The sequence below is a fragment of the Salvelinus sp. IW2-2015 genome, linkage group LG13 (genome assembly GCF_002910315.2).
Source record: "Salvelinus sp. IW2-2015 linkage group LG13, ASM291031v2, whole genome shotgun sequence".
NCBI lineage: Eukaryota > Metazoa > Chordata > Actinopteri > Salmoniformes > Salmonidae > Salvelinus > Salvelinus sp. IW2-2015.
The window spans coordinates 2,283,043-2,298,134 of record NC_036853.1 but is presented as its reverse complement, the minus strand read 5'-3'; the positions used below and the strand labels follow the sequence as shown (position 1 = coordinate 2,298,134).

The 15,092-nt window shown below is 44.5% G+C and overlaps 1 protein-coding gene across 3 annotated transcripts in view; it reads left to right on the top strand.

The window, feature by feature from the left end:
- Positions 1 to 15,092, top strand: part of LOC111971968 (MOB kinase activator 2) — a 102,114-nt gene that overhangs the window by 44,129 nt on the left and 42,893 nt on the right. Inside the window, exon 1 of one of the 3 annotated variants that reach the window (XM_023998762.2) lies at positions 891 to 1,727. The exons of 1 other annotated variant lie outside the window; for it this stretch is intronic. In XM_023998762.2, coding sequence (XP_023854530.1) covers positions 1,690 to 1,727 — 38 coding nt within the window. In that variant the 5' untranslated portion in view covers positions 891 to 1,689. Of the gene's footprint in view, positions 1 to 890; positions 1,728 to 5,078; positions 5,497 to 15,092 lie in introns of those variants that run through there. One more of the 3 variants, XM_023998761.3, reaches the window with a different exon arrangement.

Here is a 15,092-nt window from a genome sequence, read left to right as displayed (position 1 = left end):
TTTGGTATTTAATTAGGATCTCCATTAGCTGTTGCAAAAGCAGCAGCTACTTTTCCCGGGGTCCACACAAAACATGACATAATACAAAACATKAATAAACAAGAACAGCTCAAGGACAGAACTACATGAAAAAAATGTACTAAAGGCTCACGTAGCCTACATATCAATACATACACACAAACGATCTAGGTCACTAAACTATCTAGTGTTTCCTTTATTTTGGCTGTTACCTGTATATGTCATCCATTGTCCYTTCTATGTCAAGGTAATATGATTACTAGGGCTGACCCCAATCAGTCGATTGTTTGGTCAATAGGCCGTTGGTCGACCAAGGTTTTTTTTAGCCGAGCAGTAGCAAATATAAAGAACACATGACTTTTGGTCAACCAAGATTTTTGTTGTTGTTGTCAGGAGCAGCCCTGATTAGTGAWTACTGTCACCTCATTTCACTGAGCACGTGCTCAGTCTGAAGACTGGGCCTAGCCCTTACTTTACACAAGAGGAGGCTGGTGGGAGGAGCTTCAGGAGGACAGGCTCATTGTAATGGCTGGAATGGAATAAATGGAACGGTATCAAACACGTCGAATATAGGGAAACCACATGTTTGACTCCATTCCATTAATTCCACTCCAGCCATTACAATGAGCATGTCCTCCTATAGCTCTTCCCACCAGCCCCCTCTGCTCCACACACGTCTTAGCTCTGAAATGTTATGGATGGTGGTAGTTTACCATTGGGCAAGGTGGAGCAATGACCATATTAGCTATCAAGTACTGCTCATAGGGACCTGTAGGCCTATTATCTTATGTCGTTAGGTCTGGAATCCGACTCTCTCTCACACACACTTGAAGCTGTGGATTTAGCAGGCTTTAATGGCTCCTTAGTCTATTCTTAGCTCCAATCTGTCTCACAGTCCACACGCTGACAAGTGTTCACTTGGAGTCTGTGTTCTGTCCTCTCCCTATAGCATACAGGAGGAAAATATAGCCTGCAACATATAAAACGCACTTGAATCATGACATGTTTCTTGCACCCCTATCCGTGGATCTGTCGGGCAAGGATGAATAATAGCCACTATTAATAATTTTTCATGACTGGGAAGCAGATGGTGATGTATTTCTGAGTGTGCATTGATTGACAAAGGAATCTATATTTTGTGGCAGAAATTGGGAATATGCTAATCATGCGAGTAATGTTAGATATTGATATAGCATTAGTAGATTGTACTACAATCGAGAAGCTTTAAGTTATTTTATTTAAGTCAGTGACGTGTCTGAGAAAGTGTCTGATTTACTTAAGCGGGCTACTGAGGACACAAAGTAGGGCGTCATATCTAAAGAAACACGAGGTATCATTGCTCGGATTATTTTCCGACATCCTCACTGATGTAATTGTAGCGGTCTGAATGATGAGCTATCGTTCTTTTGTTGCATCGAAGCATTTGTTTTGACATCCTTGCCCCCCGACTTGTTAACCCAGCCCAGCGGAACCTGGGGGAACCGAACAGGGGGCGGAGGTTTGGAAGGAAGGATCGAGAGATATAGGGGGAAAGGAAGAGTGTGGTCTGCACGACAACTCAGTTCTTATTGTTCTTGTCTGCATCCGTCAAAGACACGGGCGTTTTCAAGGTGCATCGAAAGCTGAACGTAATCAATTCTGGATTTCTTCATCCGCTTCCTATCGTCCGGCATGAGGTTTAAACGGAACGGCTCCTATACATTGAATAGGTAAGGGACTTCATCCATTTACTACTCGGGTTAGGCTTCTTTCTATATTCGACACATATATACATAAACAGTGCATTGTGAAGTTTTCCAGACGCAGTTGATCAATGTTTGTGTGACTTTAATGTCATCGGTATGATCAGTTGCTTGTGTCGTGATTGTGACTCTTCTAGCATTTCTATTGTTGAATTAAAACGTGGTTATGATACGCACGCTGTATGGATGCAGCTGACGGAAGTAGTTGCTCTCACTCACAACCCGTTCAACTGAAAACTCACTGATCGTGGTTAAAACAACGACTATGTATTTATTGCATCGGTTGCCACGACAATGAAAATACGCGTTTAAAACACTTGAGGGTTCGTGAAAGGCAGACTTGACGTGGTTGAGGTTCGAATAATGGTTTGATGATGTCAATCTTAAACACATTTTCTGGCCCCAGACCTTTGCCATTGTGATGCCGACGTGTATTGGGTGGCGCGCAGTTTGAGCTGTGTATAAACCTGAATATCAGGCTTTAGGGGTGGTCTCACTTTATTCCCCCCCCCCCCCCCTCCATCTCACTTTCTCAATTAAATTAAATTCAAAGGGCTTTATTGGCATGGGAAACATGTTTACATTCCCAAAGCAAGTGTTTATTACACTTTTGTTTATTATCTCTCTCCCCCTCCCTCCTTCCTCTCCTCTCCCCTTCCCTCCTTCCTCTCCCCTCTCTCCCATTCCCCTTGATTAAACAATATCCACAGAAATATCTCCCCTGTGGTGCCATCACTTAGCAACTTTGGTGTGTGGTGTCTCCTCACCCACTTTCAGTTGACATGATTGCCCACTGCCTAGTAGGGCCATTAGAACCCCAGCCCACAAGCTCTCTATCTCTCCTCTCCCTGGGAAGTAATTCATTATGTATATCTTCAACTCACAAGTTTTTAATGAATATATGTGCTTTGTCTTCCTCCTCATCGCCAAACCAAGCAGACTTTCTGCAATTTAAATTCTTAAATCCGTCCCGTGTAACTATTATGCCCAGTTCCTTGTCTTTCTCTTTTTGGGTGTTTTGACTCTCTCTCGCGTTTAACAAGCATACCACACACACATTATACATGTTTTATACCCACGCATGCTCTCAGTTTTAATTGTTGAAAATTAGTGTTGATGTAATGGCAGTTTCCTTCCATCTCCCCCTGGCACCCTTTACCCACTGGCCTTGTTATCAGCCACAGGCCCTTCCACTGCTCTCACACACACACGCACACACTGTATCACACAGACCCAGAGGAGAGAATGCTTCAGTTCGGCTAGCTGAACCAGTGTGCTCACATACTCCCTTAAAAGACCTTACCTTGAAAAATGAGAAAAGCTGTAATAGTACTGTTTGTCCATTTTGAGACGCCGTAGCCAGTATACACTTCCTCAAAATAGTCAGAGTTAATCTAAGATACCTCAAATCTGTCATTAATTTCAACGTTTTTTGTTTCTCGTTGAATGACAACATTTCATTTAAGAATCCCTACTAATGACCAATCCCCTCCCTCCTTCCTCAATCAAGGGGTGTGTGTGTGTGTGTGTCAGAGAGGGAGCGAGAGAGAGAAGGAAAGAGAACGGAAAGGTGGGTGTTTGGGCACATTGTATACCTCCTCAATCAGGTAGTGTGTTTGCGAGTGAAGGTAGGAGGTGTAATTCAAAGCGAGGCAGTAGCAGCAGAGGCCCTTGGTGACAGGCAGCTAGGGATGGAGAAAGGAGGGAGGGATATGACATCATTGGCTGTAAAAGTGCTTTGCTGTGCTACTGCGGCACCTATCCCCATCTTTCATCTGATACAGAACAGAACAGAGAGAGGAGGAAGAGGGGAACACAGAGGAGGGAAGGGTGGGGAAGTGTTGTGCATAAGGATGAGTTGTTTCTCGTTGAATGACAACAGGCACTTCATTGAAGAATCCCTACTGTGGAACAATCGCAGACGAGGGGCGTAGACTTCGGCTACTGACTTCGGCTTGACTCGAGAAAAAATGTGTGCGCTAACAGCCGGAAAAAACCTTACCGAAGTCCAAAATGAACCAAAATGTCACAACGTTGTCATAATCTATGCACAAACTGTTTCGGCTGGAAAGGCTTGCTTGGGTCGTGTTTGTCTGTCAGGAAGAGATTAGTGTCACCTTGTCGTTGGGCCTTTTTAACGAGTTGGTAACTAAATCACAACTCCAGGGCTACTTCTAAACCAATATGGCCTTATGAAGGTGAATCTCTGTCTCACTCTATACACACACACACACACACACACACACACTTTTCACACTCACCTAATGGGGCACTGCAGTTTGGAGGGAGAGGACAGGAGAGAGATGGAAAAAGTCAGAGAAATAATGAGAGAGTGAAAGAAGGAAAGGGTGAGCTAGAGGTGGAGTGTCCTTCATATTGTATGCCTGTACTGACTGTCACAGAGCTCTTCAGTGATTGGCTGCAATCTTGGGGGGGTGTTCTAGCCACTCCTACTTTCTGCCTATGCATCAATGAGGGGATTAGATGAATCTAGCCCAGGTAGCACTGTTTTGCACCAGGTGAAAGTTAATTGCGTTCGTTTTGGAACCGGGCTGCCTTCCAGGTGTGAGTGAGGTGCCACGTTCAAAGCCCACGTCAACGTCGGCTCAAAGTGAAGTAATTTAGTTTGTGGAGTAATGAGTAGGATTCTGTGTTTTCACATGCACATGATCACTTTTGGTAATGCTCTATCTGCCTTCAATGAAAAGCTTGAAAATTGTAACATATTTTATGGAAAAGAGATGTTTGTTTCTGGACGATACACGTGCTGCCTTGTTGACAACATGACTGAGCAGCACAGATTACTGTTCCATTTGAGAAGGGCGCTCCTTCCTCACCGCTTTTGCCTGTTCACATCACGGGCCATGGACCAGAGCCAAGCATATTGTAATCCGCCCTATGTGGAAGAATGACAAGTGAACGTGTGTGTGTCCAAGTTGTTCTGGTCCCTCTGTTCTTTTGCTATTAGCTATTCTTTTGCAACACACCTGGCACCATCTCCCAGTTTCAACAGGCAGGCTTTGTTTGCAGGTTCTGTTTTTCACTACAGGCTATGGGCCAGCAAACAGAGGTGAATCACTCAATAACCAGCCAATCTCAAATCAGCCAATTTGTTTTGGGTGTGTGTGGTCAAGTGTGTTTACTCCTTGTTTGGGATATACAGATGGCAGAGATTTTTGCTAGAGCCCAGAGCCTTCCTGTGTGCCTCTCTCTCTTACTCTGTCTCTCCCGCAGTCCGCCCTGTCCTACCCAGCAGTCAGCAGTTTGTTTATGCGAGTCTGTTTGCCAAGCTAATCTTCCCGCCTTTGAAGTGGGAGCCAGCCAGAGAAAGAGGGAGCGAGGGATGGAGAGGGAAGGAAAGAGGCAGACAGCAGTAGTTCTAGTGAGAAAGAGAGAGGAAGACACTTCGAATGGGCTCCAAGTTGCTGTAAGAGGTTGTCTGTAAGGTGCTGCGGACATTCATCAGTGGTGGCCTGTTTGCTGATTGGACCGCTAAGAGTGTATGTGTGTGTGTGTGAGGACGCAGTTTGTGAGCAGCCAGTTACTGCGGTGTGTGTGAGAGAGAGAAAACGGGAGGTGCTATGCTGGAGCTGTGTGTTCGGATAGAGCCCCCCCTTCACCTGTAGAAGGAGAGAGGAAAGAGTGAAAGACCTGGGTGGGATCCTCACAGACCTGCCACTGTCTCTAATACCAGCTGGATGGGGGTCCTGGTCTGCTGTGACTGCTTCTTCTATAGGTAATTAGCTACTCTTGCGCTGCTCACCCCTTTATCTCTATCTTGCGCTCACTTTCTGTATTGCTCTCCCTCTCTMTCGCTGTTTGTTATTCCTGGTTGTGTCGCTGTAACTTTTTGTTTTAATTTTGGTCTTGTCCTCCCTCTCCCTGCCCCTCTGTGGCTGAGACTGCTCTGTAGCTTTGTGTTTCTCTGATTCTGCGGTGTGGTTTGAAGGAGACGACGTAGCGGCACAGATTTGGCTTTAGTCAGACCGAGGAGAAGGGAGCAAGCTAGTTGTGGCAGAATGGTACAGAGCCAGAGCCATGTAGTGATTTAGCCTCCTTGAGTTAGGAGTCAAGGCTGGTTAGAGGAGGAATGGCACTGGGCCAGAGACTGAGGTATGCCCAGGTTTAAGGCTGGTTAGAGGATGAATGGCATGTAGCCAGCCCAACCTCCCGTCCACTGCCCTGCTGGCCGGTCGGATGGTCTCTGTCTGTTTGTTTGTACACACAGTCACTGTGTTCCTTCCCAAGACCTTTCTGTTTGGTACAGCAGAGCAGTGAGGTAGTCTGCTAGCTAGACTTTGACCTTCTCATACAGTTAAAGGGGTCCTAGTTGTGGGAGGGAAAAAGTTGTTTACTTAGCTAGCTTAGTTAGCATGGTTACTTGAGCCATGTTAGCTAGATTAGTAAGCATAGCATGGTTACCTGGGCCACGTTCAGTTTTGGACACAGATCTGGTATCAGCTCAGCTTCTCTAAATCACAACCTGAACCATTCGGGAGAAAACATACAACAGACCTTGTAGCAGCGTCTAGGAGCAACTTTACACTACTCCTGCCTGCTCTTGAGGGTTCAGAGAGTGTTGTTGACCTAGCATCATGCTACCAGATGAGTGAGTTAGATCTGGCAGACTGGGTGGAAGAGCCCCCCTCTTATATGTGGTTGTAGGACTCGCTTTAGCTGCACTACGGCTGTATATATAAACATCAGCTCATTATGGAGGGTTTAATGGTGAGGACCAAACTGTCGCAAACACATGCACACTATGGCTGAACGATATTGCCAAAATATTTTTTTGCATTTATGACAGTATTTGAGGTTTTTGAATAATAATAAAAGTTATAAATATACTTGACCCTAGGGAGGCACCACATACATTCTAAGTGTTTTTAATCAAATCAAATGTATTTTGTCACATACACATGGTTAGCAGATGTTAATGCGAGTGTAGCGAAATGCTTGGGGGTTTGTCCATTCTGATTGTTGTATACTGTTCAATGAAACTTAAACCAAAAGATGGAATAAAGTGGGCACTTTGAATATAGTGTTTGACATGACAACGAATGAAAAATTCAGGGAGGGGTTATTGTGGCAAGGTAGGAACCAAAGTTTTGGTCAATGTTTCCCAGTGGACCCTAATTAATGTTTCATTACATGTTTTATCTTACTGTAGCTATGATGTAGCTAAAATATTAATGTTTTGCTTATTCCACTTTGATTTMAAATCTACCGTTGCACAAACATGCTGATATAGGTCTAAACCAGCACTTATCAGGCTGTATTAGCTAGCTAGCCACGTTTGCTCGAAGTACATTTAGCTAGCTGGCAAGCCGGTTATTAACTAACGATTAGCATTAGCGGCTAAAACTATTTATTTTAGCCACAACTTGCTAAGAAAAGGAAAAACTAGCAGTTTGCAAACAGGAATTCTATAACGCTCATAGATTTATATTTCATCGTTGTCACCAAAACCTGCAGCATTGACCATGCAGATTGTCACTACAGATGGATGTTGTGACTCGTGGTTGCACAACAACTGAGTGTCGGGGCTTGGTGCGTGTGGAAAGAGAGTGGGAGACAGAGGACAGAAGTAGAACACGGAGTAAACTATAAAAAAAAACGTAAATTATTTCACACGGCAGAGTGGGTAACACATTTAACAAACCAAACATTGAAATGCCGTTATACAAGGTAAAGTCAAAACCCAACCCGGTCAGTGCATCAGTATCGGTATATAGTCAAGTACGGTATACCGCCCAGACCTAACACACTGACACTTGTGAACCTGAATCGGATTCGACCATCAGACCCTCTCTGTGCCATTCAGAACTCTGTTTACATTTGCTCCCTCCACCTAGCTAGCGTGAAGAACAGCCTGCCCTTTGTGTTTCTGTTCACATGTGTGTCCAAACACATGACTGTGTGTGCGTACGTCTATAGGTAAAACACACAGGAGCTTTGTGAAAGCACGGCCCAGTTCCAGAAACTGTAGTTTTTCTTTACAGGGCAATTATCACTAGTCCTGAGGTGGGACTTGGCTCCTGCGCTGGCGCCTAATTGGGTGACCGATCAGTACTATTTCTGGCACTACTTCCTGTCTACCTTGGCACCTCTGTCAGCCAATCAGGGGGTTTGGTGTTGTCGTCGGTTTGATTGATGAGTGTTGGTTTTGGAAACACCCACATGGACAAGGTCCTTGTTGACTTCAGCCACAGTCCAATCCCAACTCTCGGACAGAAATAGCTGAAAACTAAAGTAGCATTGTGTGCTCTGCTTTCTGCTCTGACCACAAAAGTTTCACTCTGTCTTACATTTTCATCCTGCGTCATGATGATTTTCCTGCTTGTTTGAACCGTGTGTTGTAGGTCCTGTGGTTTGCCCCTCTCTCTCTCACACAGATTAGCTTCCTGTCAGTCTGGGTTTAAAACAGGTGCTCGCCAGATGATCACTGTAAGGGTGAGACAGAGAGGATAGATTGAGAAGGGATATGTCATAAGCAGCAAGTAAACTGAAGCATGTTTTTGCTGTATTGGACAGACACGGCTCCACGGAGAAGAGTAGTCAGATTCTATTTTAACCTTCGCCTTGGCTGTAGGTCTGTGTGATGGTAGATGTCCTGTTTGACCTAAACACACACACACACACTCATTAACCTGGGCCCTCCTCACATGACTGATATAACACTGGATCAGTGTGATTGGAGGGCAGGCTAACCTAATACAGAGGAAACGGTACAATTCAATTATCCCTCAGCCCTATACACCACGGTTCATTCATATGTAGGCCTATCTGTATCTGACACCTACCCGGTTTGGAGCTTAGCCCAGCGGTTCCTCTGTCTGTTTTCTCCTAAGACTTGAGCTGTGTGTGTGTGTTATCCAGCTGGAGGTCAAGAGCAGGACAGTCATTAGGGGGGGGGGGGGGGTCGATAGTTACATATCCCAATATCATTATTTAGTCATTTTTAAAGCCAACATGTTTAAAGAACCTTTTCTTCATGCTCTGTCTCTCTGGAGCAGATGTATAGTGAGCAATATGTTTGCAACATAAAATCGCAATGACATCCCAGTATCGAATCGCAATGACATCCCAGTATCGAAACGCAATGACATCCCAGGTTCGATACGAAATACATGAAGAACTGTGAACATTGCAATACATATTATATCTGCTCCTAAGTATCATAATAATATGGTATCGTGAAGTCCCTGGCAATTTCCAGACCTAACAGTCATCTCCTCTCTAAGGTTGTAGAGAGGGGGAGAGGCAGACTGTAATAAAACATGAGATAAAGATGCAATGAATGCTGTTTTATAAGATGTTTTCGCTTCTCAGGATTTGGGTGTCTGTGTTTTTGGGGGCGATGCGGAAATGTGGTGTTGTCCTGTCACTGTGTTGATGCCGCAGAGGGTGACTAGTGACTACAGCTCGGAACATTCAGGACCTGAGGCGCTAAACACCAGAACAATGGTCCCTGAGAGGGTGGGTGGGTGTGTGGGTGGGTGGGTGGGTATGTGTGTTTGTGCCATGTGGCTGTCATTAGGCAGGTAGCCTTGTGGTTTGAGCGTTGGGCCAGTAAGTGAAATGTTGCTGAATCGAATCCCGAGCTGACAAGGTAAAAATCTGTCGTTCTGCCCCTGAACAAGGCAGTTAACCCACTGTTCCTAGGCCGTCATTGTAAATAAGAATTTGTTCTTAACTGACTTGCCTAGTTAAATAAAGGTTAAATATTATTAGATATTTGAAATCTTTGGCAGGCCTGGCCCATTCTACAGTGCTGAGACTGGGAGCTCAACAAGGGCTGTGTTTTCATAAACCAGTGTTTCCTAACCCTGGTCCTCCAGTACCCCCAACAATACACCTGTTTCATTATAGCCCTGGACAAACCAAGCCTCAATGAGCTGAATGAGATGTGTGATTAGTTGACAAGTTGAATCAGGTGTGCTTGTCCAGGGTTACAGTAAAAATGTGTGTTGTTGTGTGTACACTGGCCTAAACCACCTCACTCCTCCATACTGCATATCTCCTGGCCCAAAACCCTGTCTGTCACTCAAATAGAGCTCAATTGGACTTTGCTTGGCAAGCCTCGACACAAGTGAAAATGTTTAGTTTTTTTTGCTAACTTGTATATAAGTGTTTGAAAAAGTCCACCGTTAGGCTGAATAATGGCATGGTTATTTTCCTATAATTGCTGATGGGAGACTGACTGCACCATAGGCTTTAATGGACCATGATGCACAGACACACCCACCCTGTCTGTCTGGCCAAGGGCCTGGGGTGTGGGTTGGGGACCGTGCAGCAGACTGGAGAAGGTTCTAGTCTCTGTACCTCAACCTGTTGCAGAAGGAATGGAAGGCAGAATACAGGAGTGGAGGAAGGGACTAGGACTCTGCTTCAATTGTCAACCATTTCCTCCTTCCCTTCCTGTTGAGTCAAGATTGCAGAGCGACCTCCATGGGAGAATCTCAATTGCATTTCCTTGATTCCTCGTGTCCTCTTTTCTTACCACCTCCTCAAAACCATTGGACAATGAGGTCAGAGGGGAAGGCAATGGGTTTTGAGAAGGAGGTAAGAATCAAGAAAATCAATTGAGATTCGCCCCACGTGAAGCACCATAAACTCTCTGGTCTCAGTCTGACGTGTTGTAAGTAGAGGTCGACCGATTATTATTTTTCAACACCGATACCGATTATTGGAGAACCAAAATAGCCGACAACGATTAATCGACCGATTTTAATAAATAAATGTATTTAAAATTAAAATATATATTTTATTAAATAAAAAAAATTTTAATTTTATTTGTAATAATGACAATTACAACAATACTGAATGAACACTTATTTTAACTTAATATAATACATCAATAAAATCAATTTAGCCTCAAATAAATAATGAAACATGTTCAATTTGGTTTAAATAATGCAAAAACAAAGTGTTGGAGAAGAAAGTAAAAGTACAATATGTGCCATGTAAAAAAGCTAACGTTTAAGTTCCTTGCTCAGAACATGAGAACATATGAAAGCTGGTGGTTCCTTTTAACATGAGTCTTCAATATTCCCAGGTAAGAAGTTTTAGGTTGTAGTTATTATAGGAATTATAGGACTATTTCTCTCTATACCATTTGTATTTCATATACCTTTGACTATTGGATGTTCTTATAGGCACTTTAGTATTGCCAGTGTAACAGTATAGCTTCCATCCCTCTCCTCGCCCCTACCTGGGCTCGAACCAGGAACACATCGACAACAGCCACCCTCGAAGCATCGTTACCCATCCGCTCACAAAAGCCGCGGCCCTTGCAGAGCAAGGGGAACAACTACTCCAAGTCTCAGAGCGAGTGACGTAACGATTGAAACGCTATTAGCGCGCACCCCGCTAACTAGCTAGCCATTTCACATCGGTTACACCAGCCTAATCTCGGGAGTTGATAGGCTTGAAGTCATAAACAGCTCAATGCTTGAAGCACAGGGAAGAGCTGCTGGCAAAACGCACAAATGTGCTGTTTGAATGAATGCTTACGAGCCTGCTGCTGCCTACCATCGCTCAGTCAGACTGCTCTATCAAATCATAGACTTAATTATAACATAATAACACACAGAAATACGAGCCTTTGGTCATTAATATGGTCGAATCCGGAAACTATCATTTCGAAAACAAAACGTTTATTCTTTCAGTGAAATATGGAACCTTACCGTATTTTATCTAACGGGTGGCATCCCTAAGTCTAAATATTGCTGTTACATTAATTACGGTCTTTGTTAGGAATAAATGGACTTCACAAAGTTCGTAACGAGCCAGGCGGCCCAAACTGCTGCATATACCCTGACTGCTTGCACGGAACGCAAGAGAAGTGACACAATTTCCCTAATTATAAGAAATTCATGTTAGCAGGCAATATTAACTAAATATGCAGGTTTAAAAATATATACTTGTGTATTGATTTTAAAGAAAGGCATTGATGTTTATGGTTAGGTTTGGTGCAACGACAGTGCTAAATCATCACCCGTTTGGTGAAGTAGGCTGTGATTCGAWGAGAAATTAACAGGCACCGCATCGATTATATGCAACGCAGGACACGCTAGATAAACTAGTAATATCATCAACCATGTGTATTTAACTAGTGATTATGTGAAGATTGATTGTTTTTTATAAGTTCAATGCTAGCTAGCAACTTAACTTGGTTTCTTGCTGCCCTCGCGTAACAGGTAGTCAGCCTGCCACGCAGGCTCCTTGTGGAGTGCAATGTAAGGCAGGTGGTTAGTGCGTTGGAATAGTAACCGGAAGGTTGCAAAAACGAATCCCCGAGCTGAGAAGGTAAAAATCTGTCGTTCTGCCCCTGAACAAGGCAGTTAACCCACTGTTCCTAGGCCGTCATTGAAAATAAGAATGTGTTTCTTAACTGACTTGCCTAGTTAAAAAAATATGTAATAATTAAAATCGGCCAAATTGGTGTCAAAATACCGATTTCCGATTGTTATGAAAACTTGAAATCGGCCCTCATTAATCGGCCATTCCGATTAATCGGTCGACCTCTAGTTGTAAGCCACATGCAAGCATTATACTGGATTTTCCAGTCCTACTGGTCAGTTCAGATAAGGAGACTGACCGACCGACAGACTCCCTGTCCTGCTCTGCTTTCACCTGGACTTAGCAGTCTGCACTAGACTGTAATGCACAGCTAAGTATGTGTGGTGAGTGTGTGTGTGCACAGCCCTACCTGGGTCTGGCCAGAGGTGACTGGGACCAGAAATCGGCCCTGGCATTTTTAACACACCGGACCCTTTATTTAGATTTTTTTGGAGGGCCCCTTCACTGGCCATTTTTTGTTGTTGCTTAATGTCCACATTATTAGCCAGATAATGATAACTTTGCACAAAAAAAACCCTGAGTTACACAGGCCCCTGGGCTAAAAGTGGACCAGCCCACCTAGCATTTGCCAGAAATGCCAGATGGCCAGTCTGCCTTTGGAGAGAGAAGAGACGGCTTTGCTGTAACCTTACCTCCACATTTAGATCTGCACCGTCAGCGTGCGCACACACACACACACACACACACACTCTCTCCATGAAAACTTGGCCTTTTTGTGGCTGGCTAATGCTGCTGGATGATTCAATGTCATCCTCTCACATCTCTTCTGGCTCCTGCAGTGGGATGAGATTAAGGGTAGTAGACCCTATGAGTAAGGGTTAGGGGCAGAAACCATAGCTGTGTGCCCCTCCTGAGGGACTCTGGGAACTTAAGGGACACAGGAAATGCCTGGGCGTATCACTTCCTGTTTATGGAGTTTGACGCAAGTGGGGGAGAGTGGGGTGGGTGATAGGTAGGCAGGCAAGTCCTTAAAATGCCTCAATACACAATGTTCTGCACCTATGATTTCTCTCTCTCTCTTGCTTACTCACTCTCTCGTTCTCGCACTCTCTCATGCTCTCATTTTCACCTCATACCCTCACACTTTCCAGACTGCTTTCTTTCTATCCACACACTTTCTCTCTCTCTCTCCCTCTCCACACACACACACACACCCCTGCCTGCATCGCTGTGTAATTGGCTGGGTACTGCAGTGCGCTTGGCAGCTGTGCCCCTCATTTGTTTCAATTATCAGCCATCTGAAATGGCGCAGCTACCAAGGATGGAGGGAAGGAAAAGTTTGAGGCACAGGAAGCACACTCTTGCACATACAGACAGTATCGTCATGTCTTCCACCTTCACAGAACAGTGGTTCACTTCTACTTCCTCTCTGAGATATGATTATGATTCTTATGAGTCACACACACTGACTGTTTAGGCTAACCTGAGAGGAGGTGGACTGACACAAGGGGAGGAGGGATGGGGCAGAGATTTTGCTGACGACAGCAATGTTCCCGAGGTAACATTCCGATCTGTTATTTACTCACGTTATTATAGACGCAGACCTATAATCTAAAATGCTTTCCTACTATTTTATTGCTAAGCTGGTGGTCAGGGAAGAAAGGAGAGAATAAAAGGTGACTTTTCAAGACCAACAGCACTGTACCTATGTAGGTCTCTTCATCACAAACCCATGGGACCCAAAGCAGTGCCATAGAAACCTAATGAGCTCAATCATTAAATTGGAGCTCATATCCCCTGCCTCCCCAGGAGTCAGCCAGGTGCTGCCAACCAGCCAGCCAATCACAGGCTTGTTTACACCTGGGCGGCTGGATGAGGTCATTGATGTTCCCCCGCCCCCCTGGGTGTTCTATGCCTAGCAGCTGATCTCATCGGTTCATAAAAAGGATGAGCTCATATTATCGCTTTGAGGTAGACGATGTACCCCTTTGATTGGTCTACACCTGAGAAACCTAGAGCTTGCCATTTGTCAGTGTCTATTGCTATGTAGGGAGCATAGACGTCAGCCACTGCTTCCTCCCTTCACCTCACAGAAGGTACTTATTGATTTGACCTATCACCCCTCTGTTATTCCTCTTTATTTCCCCATTCGAACACGAATGGGAGCCTCTTCCTCCCTCACTCATTACGACACGATCTGGGTGTGAAAGTCAGAGAGAAAGAAGCAGGAACATGTGGTTGTACTATTGTTTTTCTGTCTTCTCGATGTTGACCTGCCTGTTTGTGATTTTTGTTGAGTGTTTGTGTGTCTTYAGTCTGGCAGAGGGAAGGAGGGGAKTGTGTGGTGTTTGCCATTGTGAGATGGGCAGGGTGTCTCTGGTCTCTCTGCCATCCTAACGGTGCCCTCCAGGAAGAAAACGTGCAGCTTGGTCCTGGAATCCATCATAACATTCTCCTCTCTGTCTAAACAATCTATCACCATAACACTGTTACAATATGTTATGTATAGGGCCCTCAGCTTTCCCTGGTCTGTTTACATTGTGAAGGAACAAGAAAATACTCAGGGCCCTAGTTAAGTTCTTGCACCACAAGCCATCTGTCACATTTCAGTAATTCTTGAGAGGTTTGTTCAACTGGTTAGTGAGTTGAGTGTGATTTTCCCTGACAGACAGGCATGTACTGCAGTACATTGAGTCATATTAATCCCTCATGGCTAATGGACAGAAATCTCATTAGCACTGGTATGACATTCTTTTGAAAGAAGTTTGGTTCATAAGTTGAACAATAGATTTTGACATCCCTGTGGTAGTTGTGTTGGTAGCAGGTTAGCTGTTTTGCTAGTTGTAGCAGACTAGTAGCTCTTGTTGCTGTGCTAGTTGTAGCAGGCTAGTAGCTCTTGTTGCTGTGCTAGTTGTAGCAGGCTAGTAGCTCTGTGTGCTGTGCTAGTTGTAAGCAGGCTAGTAGCTCTTGTTGCTGTGCTAGTTGTAGCAGGCTAGTAGCCTTGGTGCTGTCGCTAGTTGTAGCAGG